This window comes from Mesoplodon bidens, assembly GCF_964165515.1.
Source record: "Mesoplodon bidens genome assembly, chromosome: 6".
In the NCBI taxonomy this organism is placed as follows: domain Eukaryota; kingdom Metazoa; phylum Chordata; class Mammalia; order Artiodactyla; family Ziphiidae; genus Mesoplodon; species Mesoplodon bidens.
The window spans coordinates 84,981,383-84,999,136 of NC_138162.1; the positions used below are offsets into that span (position 1 = coordinate 84,981,383).

At 38.2% G+C, this 17,754-nt stretch overlaps 1 protein-coding gene across 2 annotated transcripts in view; it reads left to right on the top strand.

The window, feature by feature from the left end:
• The window catches only part of PCSK5 (proprotein convertase subtilisin/kexin type 5), a 467,730-nt gene that overhangs the window by 290,729 nt on the left and 159,247 nt on the right, over window positions 1-17,754 (top strand). For both annotated transcript variants that reach the window (XM_081236835.1, XM_081236836.1), the window contains exons 13-16: window positions 3,738-3,874; window positions 10,680-10,823; window positions 14,764-14,866; window positions 16,413-16,606. In XM_081236835.1, the coding sequence (XP_081092961.1) occupies window positions 3,738-3,874; window positions 10,680-10,823; window positions 14,764-14,866; window positions 16,413-16,606 (578 nt within the window). The remainder of the gene's footprint in view (window positions 1-3,737; window positions 3,875-10,679; window positions 10,824-14,763; window positions 14,867-16,412; window positions 16,607-17,754) is intronic.

The window sequence follows — 17,754 nt, forward strand, 5'->3', positions numbered from 1 at the left end:
AGCTTCATCCAAAGTAATTTATTTGAAAACCGCTCACAGGGGTAGGGCTGTGGGCACCGTTTTAATAACTGGATACATGATTTGTGCCACTGCATGCATATATCATTTCACTGAGCACATGATTATGAAGTCAAGTTGACAGAACAGGGTTTCACTGCAATAGGAGATGTGGACACGGGCATGGAGTTAATCTGCTCCAGCTTTCAGCACACTGGCCCTGCTTTATTGACATTTGATCCACACTAATAACATTGGCATGTGTCTCTTTTCTTCGCTGTTGGCACAGCACAGACGTTCAGACAGGGCACTGGACTTTTTAGTTGATAAACGAAGACCACACAATTAGAATCTCTTTAGCGGTGTCCAGTGGTTTGACACTTGGTTTGAGCAACTATGTTCTTTGCAACACAAATCTCGTCTACTACCTACATTACCTTTTGTTATATGCAGATGATGCAGGGTTTTTAAATAGTACAATATGAAAAAGAGCGAATAGTTTTAAGTACTGAATCAGAGTAAAAATAAAAGGGTGGGGATTAGAAAAGTCAATGCCCAGCTAGTTGAAACAACAATAGCAATCAGTGTCTATTTCTCTCCCTGTCAACTCTTTTAGCAAAATGCAGTGATCGTGTTTGGCTGCATTTTAATTCCTCTCCTCAACTTTTATGTCCACATGAAACTAATGAGCGTTCCAGCTCTGCATAAAGTGAAGAGACCAGGCTGGGAACCACTCAGCCAGATAGACAAAACCTGTTTACATTCGGGCTTTGAAACACTTATTTGAATGGTGATTATGCATAGTTCTTCTGGGTACCTAGTTTATATTTAATTTTTGTTCCAAATGTGATTTTAAAATGATTGATAGCAATGGAGTGATTTTCAAAGGTGGAGAGGAAAGGGTGTAAGGGAAGAAACATAGGGTCTGTTAATCCAGCACTCAAATAACTGACCCATGAGTAATTAAAAGTTGGCTGAGGTTGTGGAAACAAGACTGCCCCTCATGTGATGGCAGCCTCAAGTCTCCTTTGTAGTTTTTGGACATGAGGCCATGAGCCAAATGTTCTGTCTAAACTGTTTGGGAATTGCTTTTAAGTTCGACACTCTTGGAAAGGTATTACGTGACAAGTTGTTGCTTCAGTGCCCTCAAATGGCACAATAGCCTCAACGAATTCGAACTGAAATTAGAACTGTTGGGCTAAGGAGTGGTTGTAGACCAATTTTCTGCCTCCATCCATTTCTATGTCACAATATTCACTTCAGTAACATCTCTCTGGCAGGAAGTGCCATTTGAAAAGGTTCCTCCTTCCCTACCTCTGTGTCTCGTTTTCACCCAACACACACTTTCTGGGTTTTACATGAAGGTAGGTAAGTCAATTGTGTTTATAATGACCCAACAATTTCTTCCTGGTCAAGTCCAGTTTCAAGCCACAGACTTGTGAAACAAGCCCTATTGTGGTAGTGCGTGGATTGTAAGATCTCCTGGATGTATGTGCCATCCATAATCTATCAAAGATCATTTTCAGTGGGAAGACATTCATGTAAGGAGCCCGTTTCCATCCCCGTTATCATGAGGGAAAGTTGCCAGATCCAATATGGTCCTCGTTGAAATGTCGCACCCTTTGGTTCAGAAGTAAACTGTTACAGGTATTCTAAAAAATATACAGATATTCTAAAAAAAGAAAAAGGCCTTCCTGTCCATATAAGGTTTGAAAATCACTGCCTCCCATTAACCCCATATGGAGATTAACAAAACATATTTGAATATTCCAAAGATCTGCAGTGTTCTCCAGTAAAGAGATCTGTTCAACTTTGACTCAGCCTTTTCTCAATTTTCTGACCATGGGACACTTTGAGAATGTTGCTAAATACTTTTTATTTTTCTTCTTTCAAGACCTCAGGCGTATGCAACAGGTGATTTTCCTGTTTATTGCTTTTCTCCAGGGAAAGCTGCCTAGTGTCAGCCATTTACCTAACACAGTCCCTAGTTACGCCACCTAACCCTCCAGCTTTAGAATCCAGCTGGCATTTTAGAGGGAGCCTCAAACACATTGATAGAACACTTTAAAAAATCAGAATTGTAATGTATTAAGTTATAATGAGATTAAACTGGTTATTTTTGGTTTTAGAAGGGTGCATTTTCTCCCAATGGGAAGATCCACATGGAAGTTCAAATGATAACCACCAGTTTCCTTGGTGAACATGAAAGTAAAGCAAGGAGAGGTGACTGTATGTCTTAAATAGCTGTCAACATCCACTTGTCATGACCTTAGTATTTGTCTGCACTGAAGGACAGATATGTCCCAGTAACTGGACATGGTTGTTCCTATGACAATGCTAGAGATGCTTTTCCCTCTCTGTTTGCCCCAACAAAAATAATAGATGTACATAATTTTTTTAAAGTACTTAAAATTTTTTTTTCTCTTGCCCCACCTTTCATTTTCTACTTTCTGGGTCCCATCTCTATAGAAATCTTTTGGATATTTCTTCAGATAGTCAAATCTACATCACATGCCTATGTAAATAATATGCCTGTTTCTTCATATGCTAGCCTTATACATATCTATTTTATACATATCTATTATACATATCTATTGACATCTCTTGATTCTTGATGAGGATTCTTTTTATTTTCCTTTATATTTTGTATCCCTCAGGATTACTTCACAGAAAACAGAAGTAATTCCAGTGATTTCAAGCAGGAAGAGATTTCATATAGGGAGTTAGGAACTTAGAAAATTATTAGAAGGGCTGGAAGGGCAGAATTTAGGCTGCAGTTCCAGGCATGACTCCCTGAACTGGTTAAGATTAATGGGCATGGTTTTTCATTGAGGAGTAATTTACATACAATTCACTTTTTAATGTGAATAATACGTTGTGACAGATATATATAGTTGCATAACCATCCATTATTTTCAAGGTATAAAACAGTTCCTTCATTCCCAAAACTTCCACCATGCCCCTGCCTCCTACCTCCTAACCCCTGACAGCCACTAATCTGTTTCTGTTTTAAGTAGTATTTTCTAGAATGTCATATAAATTGAATCAGATAGTGCCTGATCTTTTGTGTCTGACTTTTTCCACTTAGCTTAATGCCTTCAAAATTCATTCATGTTGTTTCAGTTATTAGCAGTTCAACAGTTTTTATTACTAGGTAGTATTTCATTCTGTGAATATACCATAATTTGTTTACGCATTCACCAGTTGATGGACATCTGAATTGCTAACAGTTTTTGATGATTATGAATAAAGCTGCTGTGAGCCTTCATGTGGAGTTCTTTGTATGGACGTATGTCTTCACTTCTCTTGGGTAAATATCTGGCGGGGCGGGGGGGTATTGTTTAGTCATATGGTAAGAATTGTCAAACTGTTGTTCAAAGCAGCTGCACCATTTTGCATTTCCATCAGCAGTGTAAGAGAGCTTCAGTTGCTCCACATCTTCAACTCTTGGTACTACCAGGCTTGTGAGTAGAGTCTTAGCCTTGGTTCCCTGATACCCACATCATTATCCCTCCCAGATTTGTTACTGTACAGCCAGCCCCATGTCTGTTTCCCTCTGGTAGAACAATGATATACATATATTTGGATCTACTAATCGGTGATGCCCAGGATGAAGACAACCTCCAGTGTTGAGCTGAACATGCTGATAGATACAGAGAGATCACTGATCATGGTCTTGACTTGACACTCACTAGATTTTAAATAACATACAAAAACAATGTTTTATGGTTCTCTCTCAGGCTTTTCGATCATTCCATGGAAGGATTTAAAAATTGGGAGTTCATGACCATTCACTGCTGGGGAGAACGAGCTGCTGGTGACTGGATCCTGGAAGTGTATGATACTCCCTCTCAGCTGAGGAACTTCAAGACTCCAGGTAGAAACTCCCTTTCTATAATTTGATTCATTGTACAGAAAAATGATGGAGTATATTCTGGCCAAGGAATGTGTTTCACATTCATATACCAATTTTATCCTTTATCATATGATCCTGTGCTTTGAGTTGTCTCCCTGTACTCCAATTCTCAAGATCACCATTAGAAAAGTAGGAATTGGGGCTTCCCTGGTGGCGCAGTGGTTGAGAATCTGCCTGCTAATGCAGGGGACACGGGTTCGAGCCCTGGTCTGGGAGAATCCCACATGCCGCGGAGCAACTAGGCCCGTGAGCCACAACTACTGAGCCTGTGCGTCTGAAGCCTGTGCTCCGCAACGAGAGAGGCTGCGATAGTGAGAGGCCCGCGCACCGTGATGAAGAGTGGCCCCACTTGCCACAACTAGAGAAAGCCCTGGCACAGAAACGAAGACCCAACACAGCAAAAATAAATAAATAAGTTAATAAACTCCTACCCCCAACATCTTCTAAAAAAATAAAATAAAATAAAAATAAATAAATTAATTTAAAAAAAAGAAAAGTAGGAATTTAAGGATACGAATTCAAGTATAAATAAATAAATAAATAAATAAATTCAAGTATTTAGATATAAGTACAAGATGAAACATGACAGCTATTCATTGATATTTAAGAATATATGGTCCATATCTCTAACCAGCTTCCCTTACTTTCTTTGTCAGTAAACAAGACAGCCTTGTCCACCTACAATGGGTAAATTGCATGGTCATAAGAGGAGACAAGTTCCCTTGACTATCTTTTTTCTGAGTTTACTTTAAATTTAATTTTCAGTGCAGACAAGACATTGAGCCTGGCCTTTCAGTTCGGAATTAGACACAACTTTGAAAAGGGACTTTTACTTTTCTCTGTGTGTTTGTGTGTTTCTCTTATTGTTCCTATGGTGTACAGTCCTCTAATTAAATAAGGGGTTTCTTTAGTAAGCTACTCGAAATTCAGTTGGAGACACAGAATCTTCTAGCCCAATTAAATGGTAGAATCATTCCCAAGTATGGAGGTTCTTGGCTCTAAACTGAGTTTATATTTGTATATTATTTCTTCCCATTTGCTTATTATTAAAACACATACTAAGGATTTTTGGAGGCCTTTTTGTTGTTGTTTTTGTTTCATTGCATATTAAATCTATCTTGGGTTTTCTATCTTGGGCAGATTGCATCTAAGTGTTAGCCAGTAGAATGGATTTTTTCTCATTCTGCATTTACACTGCTATTTTTCACAAGATGTTGCAGTATCTATTGCAAAGTCTGCTGTAGAATTTAGCAAATGGAAAAGTGATAGGGGAGGGAAAAACTGACGGCCCAAATATGGCAGCATTTGATGTGAATTGTGGCAGAGATCCTAAGGAAATAAAATTACATAATAAGTGAAAAATAAAGAGAGAAACTGCCCAGCGGGCTTATGATGTACTTCAGAAACGGCACCAAGGGAAATAATAAGTTATGAGTCAGCACTCTTTAAACATCTACAAGGGTAAACTTTTAGATAAAATCATCTTACGTTAAATGGACCGGGTTTTAGAGTAACTGACATAGTGTCCTTGTATTAAGTGTTCCATTTGTGCGCTTGAGAGATGCCATAAGGAAAATAGGTTCTCTTTTGCATTGCTACCTAAAGGCAGTCAGATTGGTCATTAATTTCAGGTAGTCATTCATTTCTTGACACTACTTGAAATTCTGAGACCGAACAACACCCTAATTATGAATAGGATAGTCATTAACAAGTGAGTCCAAAGAAAACCTGGCAGAGGGCAAACCAAATATAAACCAGCGTGCTGGCCCAATGCAGATGTCAAAAAACAGTGAGTGTGGCCCAGAATATGTTCAGTTTTAAACTTCAAGTTCCTAAACTCCTAGACATGACAAGGAAGGGCAGAATTATATAATAGTTTAAGAATGCAAGATTTGGATACATAATTTTTTTTAATTGAAGGAAAATTGAAATATTAGTTTCAGGTGTACAAACTGTATGATTTGATATTTGTATATATTGTGAAATGATCACCACACTAAGTCTAGTTAACATCCATCACCTCACATAGTTACAAAATTTTTTTCTTGTGATGAGAATTTTTAAGATACACTGTTTTAACAACTTTGAAATATACAATACACTACTATTAACTATACTCACCATGCTGTACATTACATCCCCAGGACTTATATGTTTTTTAACTGGAACTTTGTATCTTTTGATCCCCTTCACCTATTTCACCCACCCCTACCTACCCCCTGCCTTTGGCAACCACGAATCTGTTCTGTGTATCTATGATTTCTTTTACTTTTTGTATTTTATTTTTTTAAGACTTCACATGTAAGTGAGATCATACAGTATTTGTCTTTTTCTGTCTGACCGACTTCACTTAGGAAGGTCCATCCATGTTTTCACACAAGGCAAGATTCCCCCTTTTTGTGGCCCAGTAATATTGTGTGTGTATGTGTGTATATATACACATATATACACACATATATTTTCTTTACCCATTCATCCATCAGTCGACATTTGGGTTGCTTCCTTGTTTTGGCTATTGTAAATAATGCTGCAGTGAACATGTGGGTACATGTAACTTTAAGAGTTAGTGTTTTTCTTTTGTTTTTCACATAGATACCCAGAAGTGGAATTGCTGGATCATATGGTAGTTCTATTTTTAATTTTTTGAGGAAACTCCATAATGTTTTCCAGAGAGGCTGTACCAATTTACATTCCCACCAACAGTGCACAAGTGTTCCCTTTTCTCCACATCCTCACCAATATTTGTTTTTTTGATAATAGTCATTCTAACAGGTGTAAGGTAATAGCTCATTGTGGTTTTGATTTGCATTTCCCTGATGATTAGTGATGCTGAGTGCCTTTTCATGTTAGCCATCTGTATGTATTCTTTTGAAAAATGTTTATTTAGATTCTCTGCCCATGTTTTAATCAGATTATTTTTCTGCTATTGAGTTGTATGAGATCTTTACATATTTTGGATATTAACCCCTTACCAGATATATGATTTGCAAAGAGTTTCCATAGGTTACCTTTTCATTTAGTTGATGGCTTCCTTTGCTGTGCAGAAACTCTATAGTTTGATGTAGTCCCACTTATTTATTTTTGCATTTGTTCCCTTTGCTTTTGTTGTCAAATACAAAAAATCATTCCTAAGATCAGTGTCAAGGAGTTTACCACCTAGGTTTTCTTCTAGAAGTTTTATGGTTTCAGGTCTTATATTCAAATCTTTAAGCCATTACAAGTTAGTTTTTGTGCATGGTGTTAGATAGTGGTCCAGTTTTTCTAACACCATTTATTGAAGACTGCCTTTTCCCCATTGTATATTCTTGGCTCCTTTGTCATAAATCAATTGATCCTATATGTGTGGGTTTATTTCTGGGTTTGCTATTCTGTTTAATTCATTTATGTGTCTGTTTTTATGTCAATACCATACTGTTTTGATTTGTAGTATCGTTTGAAATCACGGCATTTGATACCTCCAGCTTTGTTCTTCCTCAATATTGCTTTGGCTATTTGGGGTGTTTTGCGGGTCCATAAAAATTTTAGGTTTGTTCTATTTCTGTGAAAAATGCCTTTGGAATTTTCCTACGGATTACATTGAATCTGTAGATTGCTTTGGGTAGAATGGACATCTTTACAATATTCTTCTAATTTATAAGCATGGAATATCTTTCCATTTATTTGTGTCTTCAATTTATTTCATCAATTTCTTATAGTTTTCAGTGCACAGATCTCTCACTTTCTTGGTTAAATTTATTCCTAGGTATTTTATTCTTTTGATGCAGTTGTAAATAGGATTGCTTTCTTAATTTCTCTGATAGTTCATCATTAGTGTAAAGAAATGCAACAGATTTTTGTATACTGATTTTGTATCTTGAAACTTTTCTGAATTTGTTGCTTAGTTCTAAGTTTTTTGGTGGAGTCTATATATAATAGTGACAGTTTTACCTCTTCCTTTCTAACTTGGATGCCTTTTATTTCTTTTTCCTGCCTACATCCTTGTTCCTGATTTATTATGTTGATATATGTTCCCTCTATAACCACTTTGTTGAGAGTCTTTATCATAAATGGACATTGGATTTTGTCAATGCGTTTTTGCATCTATTGAGATAATTATATGAGTTTTATCCTTCATTTTGTTACTGTGTCAAATCACATTGATTTACAGATGTTGAAACATCCTTTTATCCCTGGAATAAATCCCATTTGATCATCATGTATGATCCTTTTAATGTATTGTTGTATTCGGTTTGCTAGTATTTTGTCAAGGATTTCTGCATCTATGTTTATCAGGGATTTTCTTTTCTTGTGGCATCCTTGTCTGGTTTTGATATCAGGGTAATACTGGCCTCATAAAATGAGTTTGGAAGTATTCCTTCCTATTCTATTTTTTGGAAGAGCTTGAGAAGGATTGGTATTAATTCTTCTTTAACTGTTTGGTAGAATTCACCAGTGAAGGTGTCTAATCCTGGACATTCCTTTGTTGGGAAGTTTTTGATTATTGATCCTTATAGTAATTGGTCTGTTCAAATCTTCAATTTCTTCATGATTCAGTCTTGGTAGAGTGTATGTTTCTAGGAATTTATCCATTTCTTATAGGTCCTCCAATTTGTTGGGTATAATTGCTGATAGTAGTCTTTTATGATCCTTTGTAATTCTCTGGTATCAGTTAAAATGTCTCCTATTTCTGATTTTGAGTCTTCTTGGTGAGGCTACCTAAAGGTTTGTCAATTTTGTTCAGAGTCCTAGGGGACCCGTGAGCCTAAGCCACACTGGCCACCAGAGCCAGCAACCTAGAGGTGTCCCCTAGGTGCCAGCTGAGAGTACAAGCTCCTTTCTTGTTGGTACCAGCAAGCTGGAGCAGGCCAAGGGAGAACATACAGATGGCTCCAGTGAGCCTCCATGTTTGGACAGTATTCAGTAGGCCCTTTTCTATATGTTAAATTAGATGCCTGACCCTCGGCCAGTGCTTTAAGTAAGATAAGCAAATAAGCCTTTTTCACGGAAAGTCTGGGTGCTTTTCAGCCGACTGCCTCTGCACAGCACCCTGGAGTGAGAGTCCACGCAGGTGAGCTCTTTAAGAGCTGCTCAGTTCACTATGGTCTTATAGGTCTTGTGGACCCAAGCCCCTTTGGGTTTCAAAGCTACATGGTTTGGGGGCTCATCTCTCAGGTGCAGGTCTTAAAAGTTGTGGTACCCAATGTGGTGCTCAAACTTTTCACTCCTCGGGGAGAAGCTGGGGGCTTTTGAGTCCCCTCTCGATTGTGGGTTGCAGCACTGGGGGGTGGGGTTTATGGTAAGATGCATCTAAGCCTCTCCTACCCATTTTGATCTGGGGTTTTCTTGTTTGCCTGATGTGTAGGAGCCACTCAGTTTGGGGGTTTTTTTCCCAGAGGAAATTGTTCCATATGTGGCTATAGATTCAGCAAGTTTATGGAAAGCAGTGAATTCAGGATCTTCCTATATTACCATCTTAAATCAGAACCCCCAAATAGATTTTGATATCAGTCTGTCCTCTTACTGCCCTTGGGAAAGTTACCAACCTCTGTGCCTCAGTTTCCTCATCTATATATAGGGAATACAAGTACCTATCTCCCAGTTGTTGAGACCACTGAATGGAATAAAACTTACTTAGCATATAGTAAGCACTTATAGAAAATAAGCATCAATTTGATGGTGATTATAGTTGCTAACAGATGAATTAGCAGACACCTGAAATTCATCACTCTGGGCTGTGACAGAGCCCAACCCTAACCTTGCCTGGATTCTCTGTATTAGGCCAAGGCGAGGAGGAGATCTAAGGTCGGGGGAGGGGTATCCTACCTTCCTGCCAGCATATTTCCACGTTTTTAATGGTTTTGTCTTAATAACTTTTATTTAAGATTCATATAAAAAAAGAACCAAATTAAGCTTAATGGCCAGGAGACAGCTGTTTTCTGTTTGTTTACTTTTTGCATTAAAGACTTTAGTTTTATAAAGCTAAGAAATAAATGTATAAATAAGGACTAAACTAAAGCAAATGTTCCTTGAAAGCCTACCATCCAAAGGAGATAAAACACTTCCCTCACATCTCCAAGCACCCTTGACCAGAAAATGCTCTATGACAGCACTGCCTAGTAGAACATTCTGCCAGTGGTAGAAATGTTTCCTGTAACTGTGCTGTTCATCGTAGTGGCCATTAGCCACATATGGCTACTGAGCACTTGAAATGTGGTCTAACTGAGGAACTGAAGTTTTAAATTTTAGTTAATTTAAACGGAAATATCCAAATGGATCTAGTGGCTATCACTGGACAGCACGTGTCTACAGGATAATGTAGTGATGTATTTTTAACATTTCAGGTGGAACAAAGTAGTTTTCAGCTTTTTTTGATAAACAAGTCAGATAATGCCAACAGTTTTTTAAAATTTATGTAAGACCTTTATACCTAGAAAAAGAAGGCCTTCTGTAAAATTCTGGGATTCTCTGAAATATCCATAATTTGAAACTCAGCCCTTGATCCAGAAATCTGAGATGTGTCTGTTTCTCACACACACACAAAATGCTGATTCAGTTAAGGTGTATCCTATGTTTGGTGCTCAGTAAATATGTGGTATGTGAATTATTAAATAGTTAACTCTGCAAGCATTGGAAAATGCATTTCTAGCCCTGTATCTGATGCAACGATTCATATGAAGCTGTTTTCCACAATTCTACTCTTGCTTTTTCCTCAGTGAGAAGGAATTAAAGAAATTATAAAGCTAAAGAGGGAATGTTTGGTCATGATATGCTTTCATTATTTCCCAAGGTAAATTGAAAGAATGGTCTTTGGTCCTCTATGGCACCTCCGTGCAGCCATACTCACCCACCAATGAGTTTCCTAAAGTGGAACGTGTCCGGTACAGCCGCGTTGAAGACCCCACTGATGACTATGGGACAGAGGATTATGCAGGTGAGCTGGCTTCCAATGGGGAGGCAGGCTAAGGAAAGAAAGCTCATGCATCATTCCCCCAAAGAGATAAACTTCTACTCATATTCTGATATATTTTATTCCATCTTCCTTTCTATCCCTTAAATATTGGTATGTGTACATTCAAGTATTCAAATATTCATGGTTTTTTTCTTCAAAGCTAAAATCACACTGTATATAGTTCATATTCTTTTTTTTTCCATTAAAGGTATCATTAAGAGCATATTTCCCTGTTGTCAAGTATCCGTAGAACACATATTTAAAAGGCAGCATAGTAGTCCATCCTGTGATTGTACTATAATATATTTAATCTATAACCTGGGATGTGTAGTTTGCTTAGAGTTTTATACTATTTTAAATAAGGTTTCAATGAATACCATTATCAGTTTTTGACTATATCTTTGACTATGTCTTTAAAATAGAGTTCTAAGAATTACTGCATCAAAGGGAATCATCAGTTTTAGGGCTTCGATATGGTTTGTCATGTTGCTTTCCAGACAAGATATACCAGTCTGCACTGTGACCACTGTGTGAGTGTTTACTACACTCATTCCTGCCAGTGTTAAGTGGAAAGAAAAAAAGTAAAAAAAGAAAGAAAAGAAAATGTTTAAATTTTTATAGCTTTGATTTCTAGTAAATCTAAACATTTTTTCCTTTGTGTTCTCTGAATGAAATATGTCTTTTACTCACTTTTCTATTCAAAGTGGCAATTTTTCTTATTTATAAAAACTCCTTGTATGTTATTGACTCTCATATTGTCTCATATTTGCTGAAAACGTTTTCTCTGTTATCACTTGCTTCTGAAATGTACTTTTTGTTTTGTGTTGTTTTGAGAGAAAAAGAAAATTGGAGAGCAGAGTTTATAGTTTCAGATAACATTTGTAGTTTCCTTTTTACAGAATGTTTATTCCTTAAAATCTGCTAAATATTCACATGGATTAATTTTTTGTAATCTTTGATTTTTAATATATATTGTGAAGTGAAGTTCTTATTTTCCAAACAGACTAACATCAATAAGTGAGTTGCCATCCTTTATTAGTTTAGGATGTTTCCTTTATAACAGTATGGTAAGTTCTTATACCAGGTCTCTTCTGGTGCCATCTTTTCTGATTTACCAATCTAATAATTTTTGATCCAGTAGCACCCACACTGTATTTTAATATCTGTTGAATGTCTACTTCTTGTTCTCATAGCAATTCTTAAATCCCCCTTTAAGTTTGAATTTATATGCAATCTCATGGGAAGAACTGTTTTTACAATATACAGTCTTTCCATCCAAAACATAGACTGTGTTCCATTTTACTGAAATCTTTTAATTTTATGTAGTGTTATTCTTGTTAGTGTTATTTCTAAGTATTTTGGGTCTTGTTGCTACTGTAGTGGAAAATATTCCATATTTTCTAATTATTATATGCTGATATCAGGGATATCTGTTAGCTATTGTGTGTTTATCTTACATCTGGCCATTTTGCTTAACTTTATTAATTTGTATGTTTTAGAGTTGATTTTCTGGGGCAGTTAGGTACTGTAGCCATATCATCTGAAAATTATTTTTTCTCTTTCCCAGTGTATTTCTGATTCCTGTCTTGTTGCATTGGCTACCACTTCCAGCAGCATTCAGTCCTTCTGGAATATCATATATAACACTTAATGCACAAAGCTTCTCCTAAAGGAGAACTGTTTGTAAATAGCAGTTTAACATACCTTTAGACAGGAACTATTTTTTTTCTTGCAGCTCAGCTCTCTAAGATTCTTTTTCATTAATCACTTTAACAGAGCATTTTAAATAAATATGCATTTGGTTCCTTTTATTCTAAATAGGTGGTACCCCTGTGTCAATAATAAGCTTAGAGAATTCAGACCAAATGAGCTAACCAGAACTAGATTGTGTTCAATTTTTGTCTTATTTTGCTTTGAGCTTATAACATTACTACTGATGTTATAACCGCAAACCATTTTGTCTTCTCTGATAGGAGAAAGTATATCTAAAAACATAGAGTGTGCCTTACAGTATGTTTCCAATTCAAATTTTGGTAATGTTAAAATTCTGAACAGTTATACATCTTTGTGGTTTTTCTCACTACATCTCCAAAATGTCCACATTGGCGCTTGTGAGAGAACAAAGAATTATTTCATTATTACCCAGCAACCTAAAATGCTAAATTGCATCTGGGACAGTTTAAGATTATGAAAGAAACAGCACAGCATGTGAACTTGCCATACAGAGCTCTTTGGCACATAGCAAGAATAAGTGGTTTGGGTTGTTTTAATTGTAGAAATCATCCAGTGAAAATTTAGGGCCACCCATGATTCCTTTTCTTTGGAGCTGTGATTTTCACCTTCATTAAGAAGTCAGCCCCTCTAGAGGCACAGATGGCATTATCATAACCGGATCCCTGTACTGTTTCATCAAGTTCCAGGGACTGTGGGACCCACAGCCGGGTGCACTTCAACCCTTACCCAGCAGAGACACTCTCTCCTCCTGTACCACAGCAGTCAGCTAAAATGTTCCAAGTTGCACTAGCTGTGAAATTTAAAGATCAATTTTAAGGCTTTTGGGAAAATAGAGATAAACAGTGCTATCAAATGACTCATGATTAATCAGAAATATACTTCAAGTCTGCAGCATTTTGAAATAACTCATTTCCATTCAGATCCAAAGGTCATGATTTACTACCCGTAAGTAGGAGACCCGGACTAAGAATAAGAAGCAGGACCTCTGTTGATCCCAACTCTCCTAGCCATATGATACTGGACAAGCCACTGTAACTCTTGGAAAATCGTTTTTATCTGACTACTAGATTTTTCTCTAAGTCATTCCTCCCCACTTCTACCATTTTATGTTTCAATTCAGTAACTGTAGAACATAGTCCTACAATGACTAAAGGAGACCAAGTTTCAACAAAAAGTAAGTCCTTTTTATTAAAATAAGTATGGCTCAAGACATTTCTGGTACCCTTGACTTACTTTTTGTGCATTTCATGCACCACGTTTATTGCTAGTTAAAATCATATGAGTTTTCAGTGGGAAAGAGCTTCAAGATTATATGAGACCAAATCTCTCAAAATATGGAAAACAAGAAAAAAGGGAGTCAAGCAGGCAAAATATCTATAACTAGCCCATGTCATTAGAAAACTTTTCATCAATCACAAAATAGCTCCATCTTTCTGGCATTTTTTCTTTTTTTTTCTGCCTATACAAAGAATACACAGCAAGAGAGATTAGGAACCTTCATCCCAGGTTTGGAATTCTTTAAGCTTGCTTGCATCTTTAAAATGTGTGTGTAGTTTTCTTTTGTTGAGCTGCCCATTGGCCTATGGGTAGGATGCAATTTTAAATCTATTATCTGTGCCTGAAGTACCTGCTTTGTAATCCAAAATGAGATGCGGATAAAATTGTGCCAGATGCCATAATGATGTTTCTTGCTGGGTCCAGTATCTCAGAGGTACTCAGTGGCTTTAATGACCTTGGATGAGAGAGACAATCTGGTCAGGGCATTGAATAATAACCCTTTTTTCCTTTCTGTCAACAGCTTAAGTTCTCATTTTTCTATCTGACATTTTTATCGTTATGCATATTTAATTGCAATCAGTTTTTTTTCTAGTTGCTGCAATGGCATTGTTCTTTTTAATTTGAATTAATTGTCTTCTCCCACAAGGCAACCATATGTGTGCTTCGAAGATCAGGCCCTGACTAGGATTTACATGCTTGATACTTAGGTAATTCAGGTTTTCCCCAAAAAAGTCAAGAGTTCACTCTGGGCTTACAGCCACATTGAACATTACTCCACCTCACTGCATTAGAAACTCTTAAAGAAAATTCTCACTGCCTAAGGGAGAAAAACACCTATTTATAATTCAAGGTAAAGCTTACCTGCTTTAAAATCATTTTTTCCAAGTGTTGTTCTGATTTCTTTTGGAAGGTCCCTGTGACCCTGAGTGCAGTGAGGTAGGCTGTGATGGGCCAGGACCGGACCACTGCAATGACTGCTTGCACTACTACTACAAGCTGAAAAACAACACCAGGTAAGAGAGAAGCCACATCAGACCCCCTGAAGCACGCCCCCTGGTGTTCCTGGGAGCTCCCACAGGGTCACCACAGGCAGTGTGTTCCATGTTCTCCCACCAGGACCAAAGCCCAGAAGAGATGCTCCTGCCCCCCGACCCCGTCCCATCATTCAGAACGGTGAAACTGATACTGAATTACAAAACATCAAATGGACCTGTAGGCTAGGAAACTGCAAACGTCTTTTCTCACATTTCAAAGGATGATGGAGAGGGACTAGCTATGCACATGCCTGGTCTTCCCCTCTAGACCTTTCTATCCCGTTGATGTTTGATGCCACAGCTGCGTTTGCCCTTCATGAAAATGCCAGTACAAAGCCAAATGGATGCTTTCCTGAATTCCCCAAAGTGTAAGCCCTCCATGTGGCAAAGCTGCTGGACCCTGCACGTTCTCACTACTCTACTCTGGGCACTGAGGCGGGCCTGCTTGGACCCTGTGCTTCTGAGCCCCTGGCTTCTGACTCAAGCAGATAGGTACCCACTGGGAGGGCCACAGAACAGTGACTGACCATCAGAGGCCGTGCTCTTCCAGGCGTGTCTCTCACATCCCTACCACCTGCCCCTCCTCTTTCAGGAGGAAACTCATAGGAAGCCAACTTGCAGTGCATCCACACTCCAGTCACCCAGGCGTGGTCCTGTTCCTCTCACATCCATGCTGGAATTTCAATTCCTTAAAGGGAATATAAAATTAAATTTTTTAAATGTCTAAAAAAAGTTTTTTAATTAAAAAGAATAAATTCCTTAAAGGGAAAGCCCCTTGGCTACCTCAGCCCCTCTCATTAGCTCCTAGACTTAGCAAATGCCTGATGTTTAATTGGTACTAAGTACTTGTTAAATGAATACATAAAGCCCAGACCTTCAGTTATGGGCAAGCAAGGTAGTCATTTTTTTGTTTATCATAAACAACATAAATTTAATTTTTTTTTTTTTTTTTTTGCCACACCGCACAGCTTGCAGGATCTCAGTTCCCCCACCAGGGACTGAACCCAGGCCACAGCAGTGAAAGCCCGGAATCCTAACCACTAGGGAACTCCCTAAATATATTCATATTAATTTAGACAGTAGCATACAACCACCATCACCCTCACCACCCATACACACAGGATTCATATGACAAACACAACAATAGAAGTAACCCCTTATTAGGGCCTTTTTGCATAAAATCATGGTTTGCACATGTTTTCCCTTCAACCCAACAGCACAGCCTTCTTGCTGAGACTCAGTTTCTAACCATCATCCCCTTTAAAGAGCAAGACCTGAACTGGAAGATGGTTTGGATCAAGACATGCCTTACTTGGTGGACTTGGTATTATGTAACTGCAGTGCTACGTCAGCACCCTACATAGGAGAAGGCTTTAACCAACAGAATTTGGCCCTTTGGATGTGGTGTTACCATCATGGTTAAAAGGATTTTGAGAGTGAGGACAGCCATGTGCTCAGCACCTCACTCACTCAGGACTGAATCTCTGGTGACACTGCCCTTCTTTCTTATCTTTCCACAACGCAGGATCTGTGTCTCCAGCTGCCCCTCTGGCCACTACCACGCTGACAAGAAGCGATGCAGAAAGTGTGCCCCCAACTGCGAGTCCTGCTTTGGGAGCCACGGGGACCAGTGCCTGTCCTGTAAATATGGATACTTCCTGAATGAGGAAACGAACAGTTGTGTCACTCACTGCCCTGATGGATCGTATCAGGACACCAGTGAGTTGATTCCAAAATTTGGTTTTTTGAGAGGAAATGTAAGGTTTTCACTTGATTGACCTTGGGAGGGATAGTCCTCCTCCATGAAATCTGGGCCTTGCTTAACATCAAACAGGATCTAGCCAGTTTTTAAGAGAACACTTTACAATTGTTTTGTGAAAATGAATTTGTAGAAGACTTTGCAAAAACATAATTTATGTAAAAATGCCTATAACTAACTGAATCTGGGGATGAGCCCGAGGACCCCTTGAAGCAGTGACTTGCTAGGAGGACCCACAAGACTCAGTATAGCATTGTACTCATGAACTCACAATTATGACTTATTACAGTAAAAGGATACAGAGTAAAATCAGCAAAGGGAAAAGGCACATGGGACAAAGTCTGGAGGAAACCAGGTGCAAGTTTTCAAGAGTTTTCATCCAATGGAGTGACACAGGATACATTTCATTCCCCCAGCAACAATCTGTGACAACATGTATGAAATGTCATCTACCAGGGAACCTCCCTAGAGTATCAGGACCCAGGGATGAGACCCAGAGTCTGGTTATGAAGGCACCCTGTGCCTGGCACATACTAAAATTCCAGACTCCTAGAAGGAAAGCTGGTATTCAATGCAAACCACATTGTTTGTACAAACTGTTTAGGCTCCATGAGCCACTCTTATCAGGGCGGCGGGAAACTTCATAAAATCCAACTTCCCAGATGTCAGCCATGGGCCAACCTTATAAGGATAGCAGCCAGGCCTGCTCTTTTCTGTGCACTAAGCAAAGGAAGCAGGCCCCTATATGATATCAACAAGGTTAAAAACAGGACTTTCATGTAAATAGAGAATGGAAATATGTCAATGACTTACCTAACCCATTAATGAGGAAAACTACAAGCTGATAAGTGGGTTCAAAGACTATCAGGTATCTTAGTCCACCAGGAAAGGCAAAATGAAGTCCATTTGCTGAGTTAGAGACAAAACTGAATAATATCTTGCATTGAAATACAATTAGAATTTTGGGGGGTTATTTTTTCAAATGGACAGAAATCATTTGGAACTTTATCAAACAAAAATCTGTAAATTAACATGTGGCTTCACAGAATGTGGGCCCTAATCAAATGTCATTAGTGAACAGACAAAGGTACATTGCCTAGAGAATTCC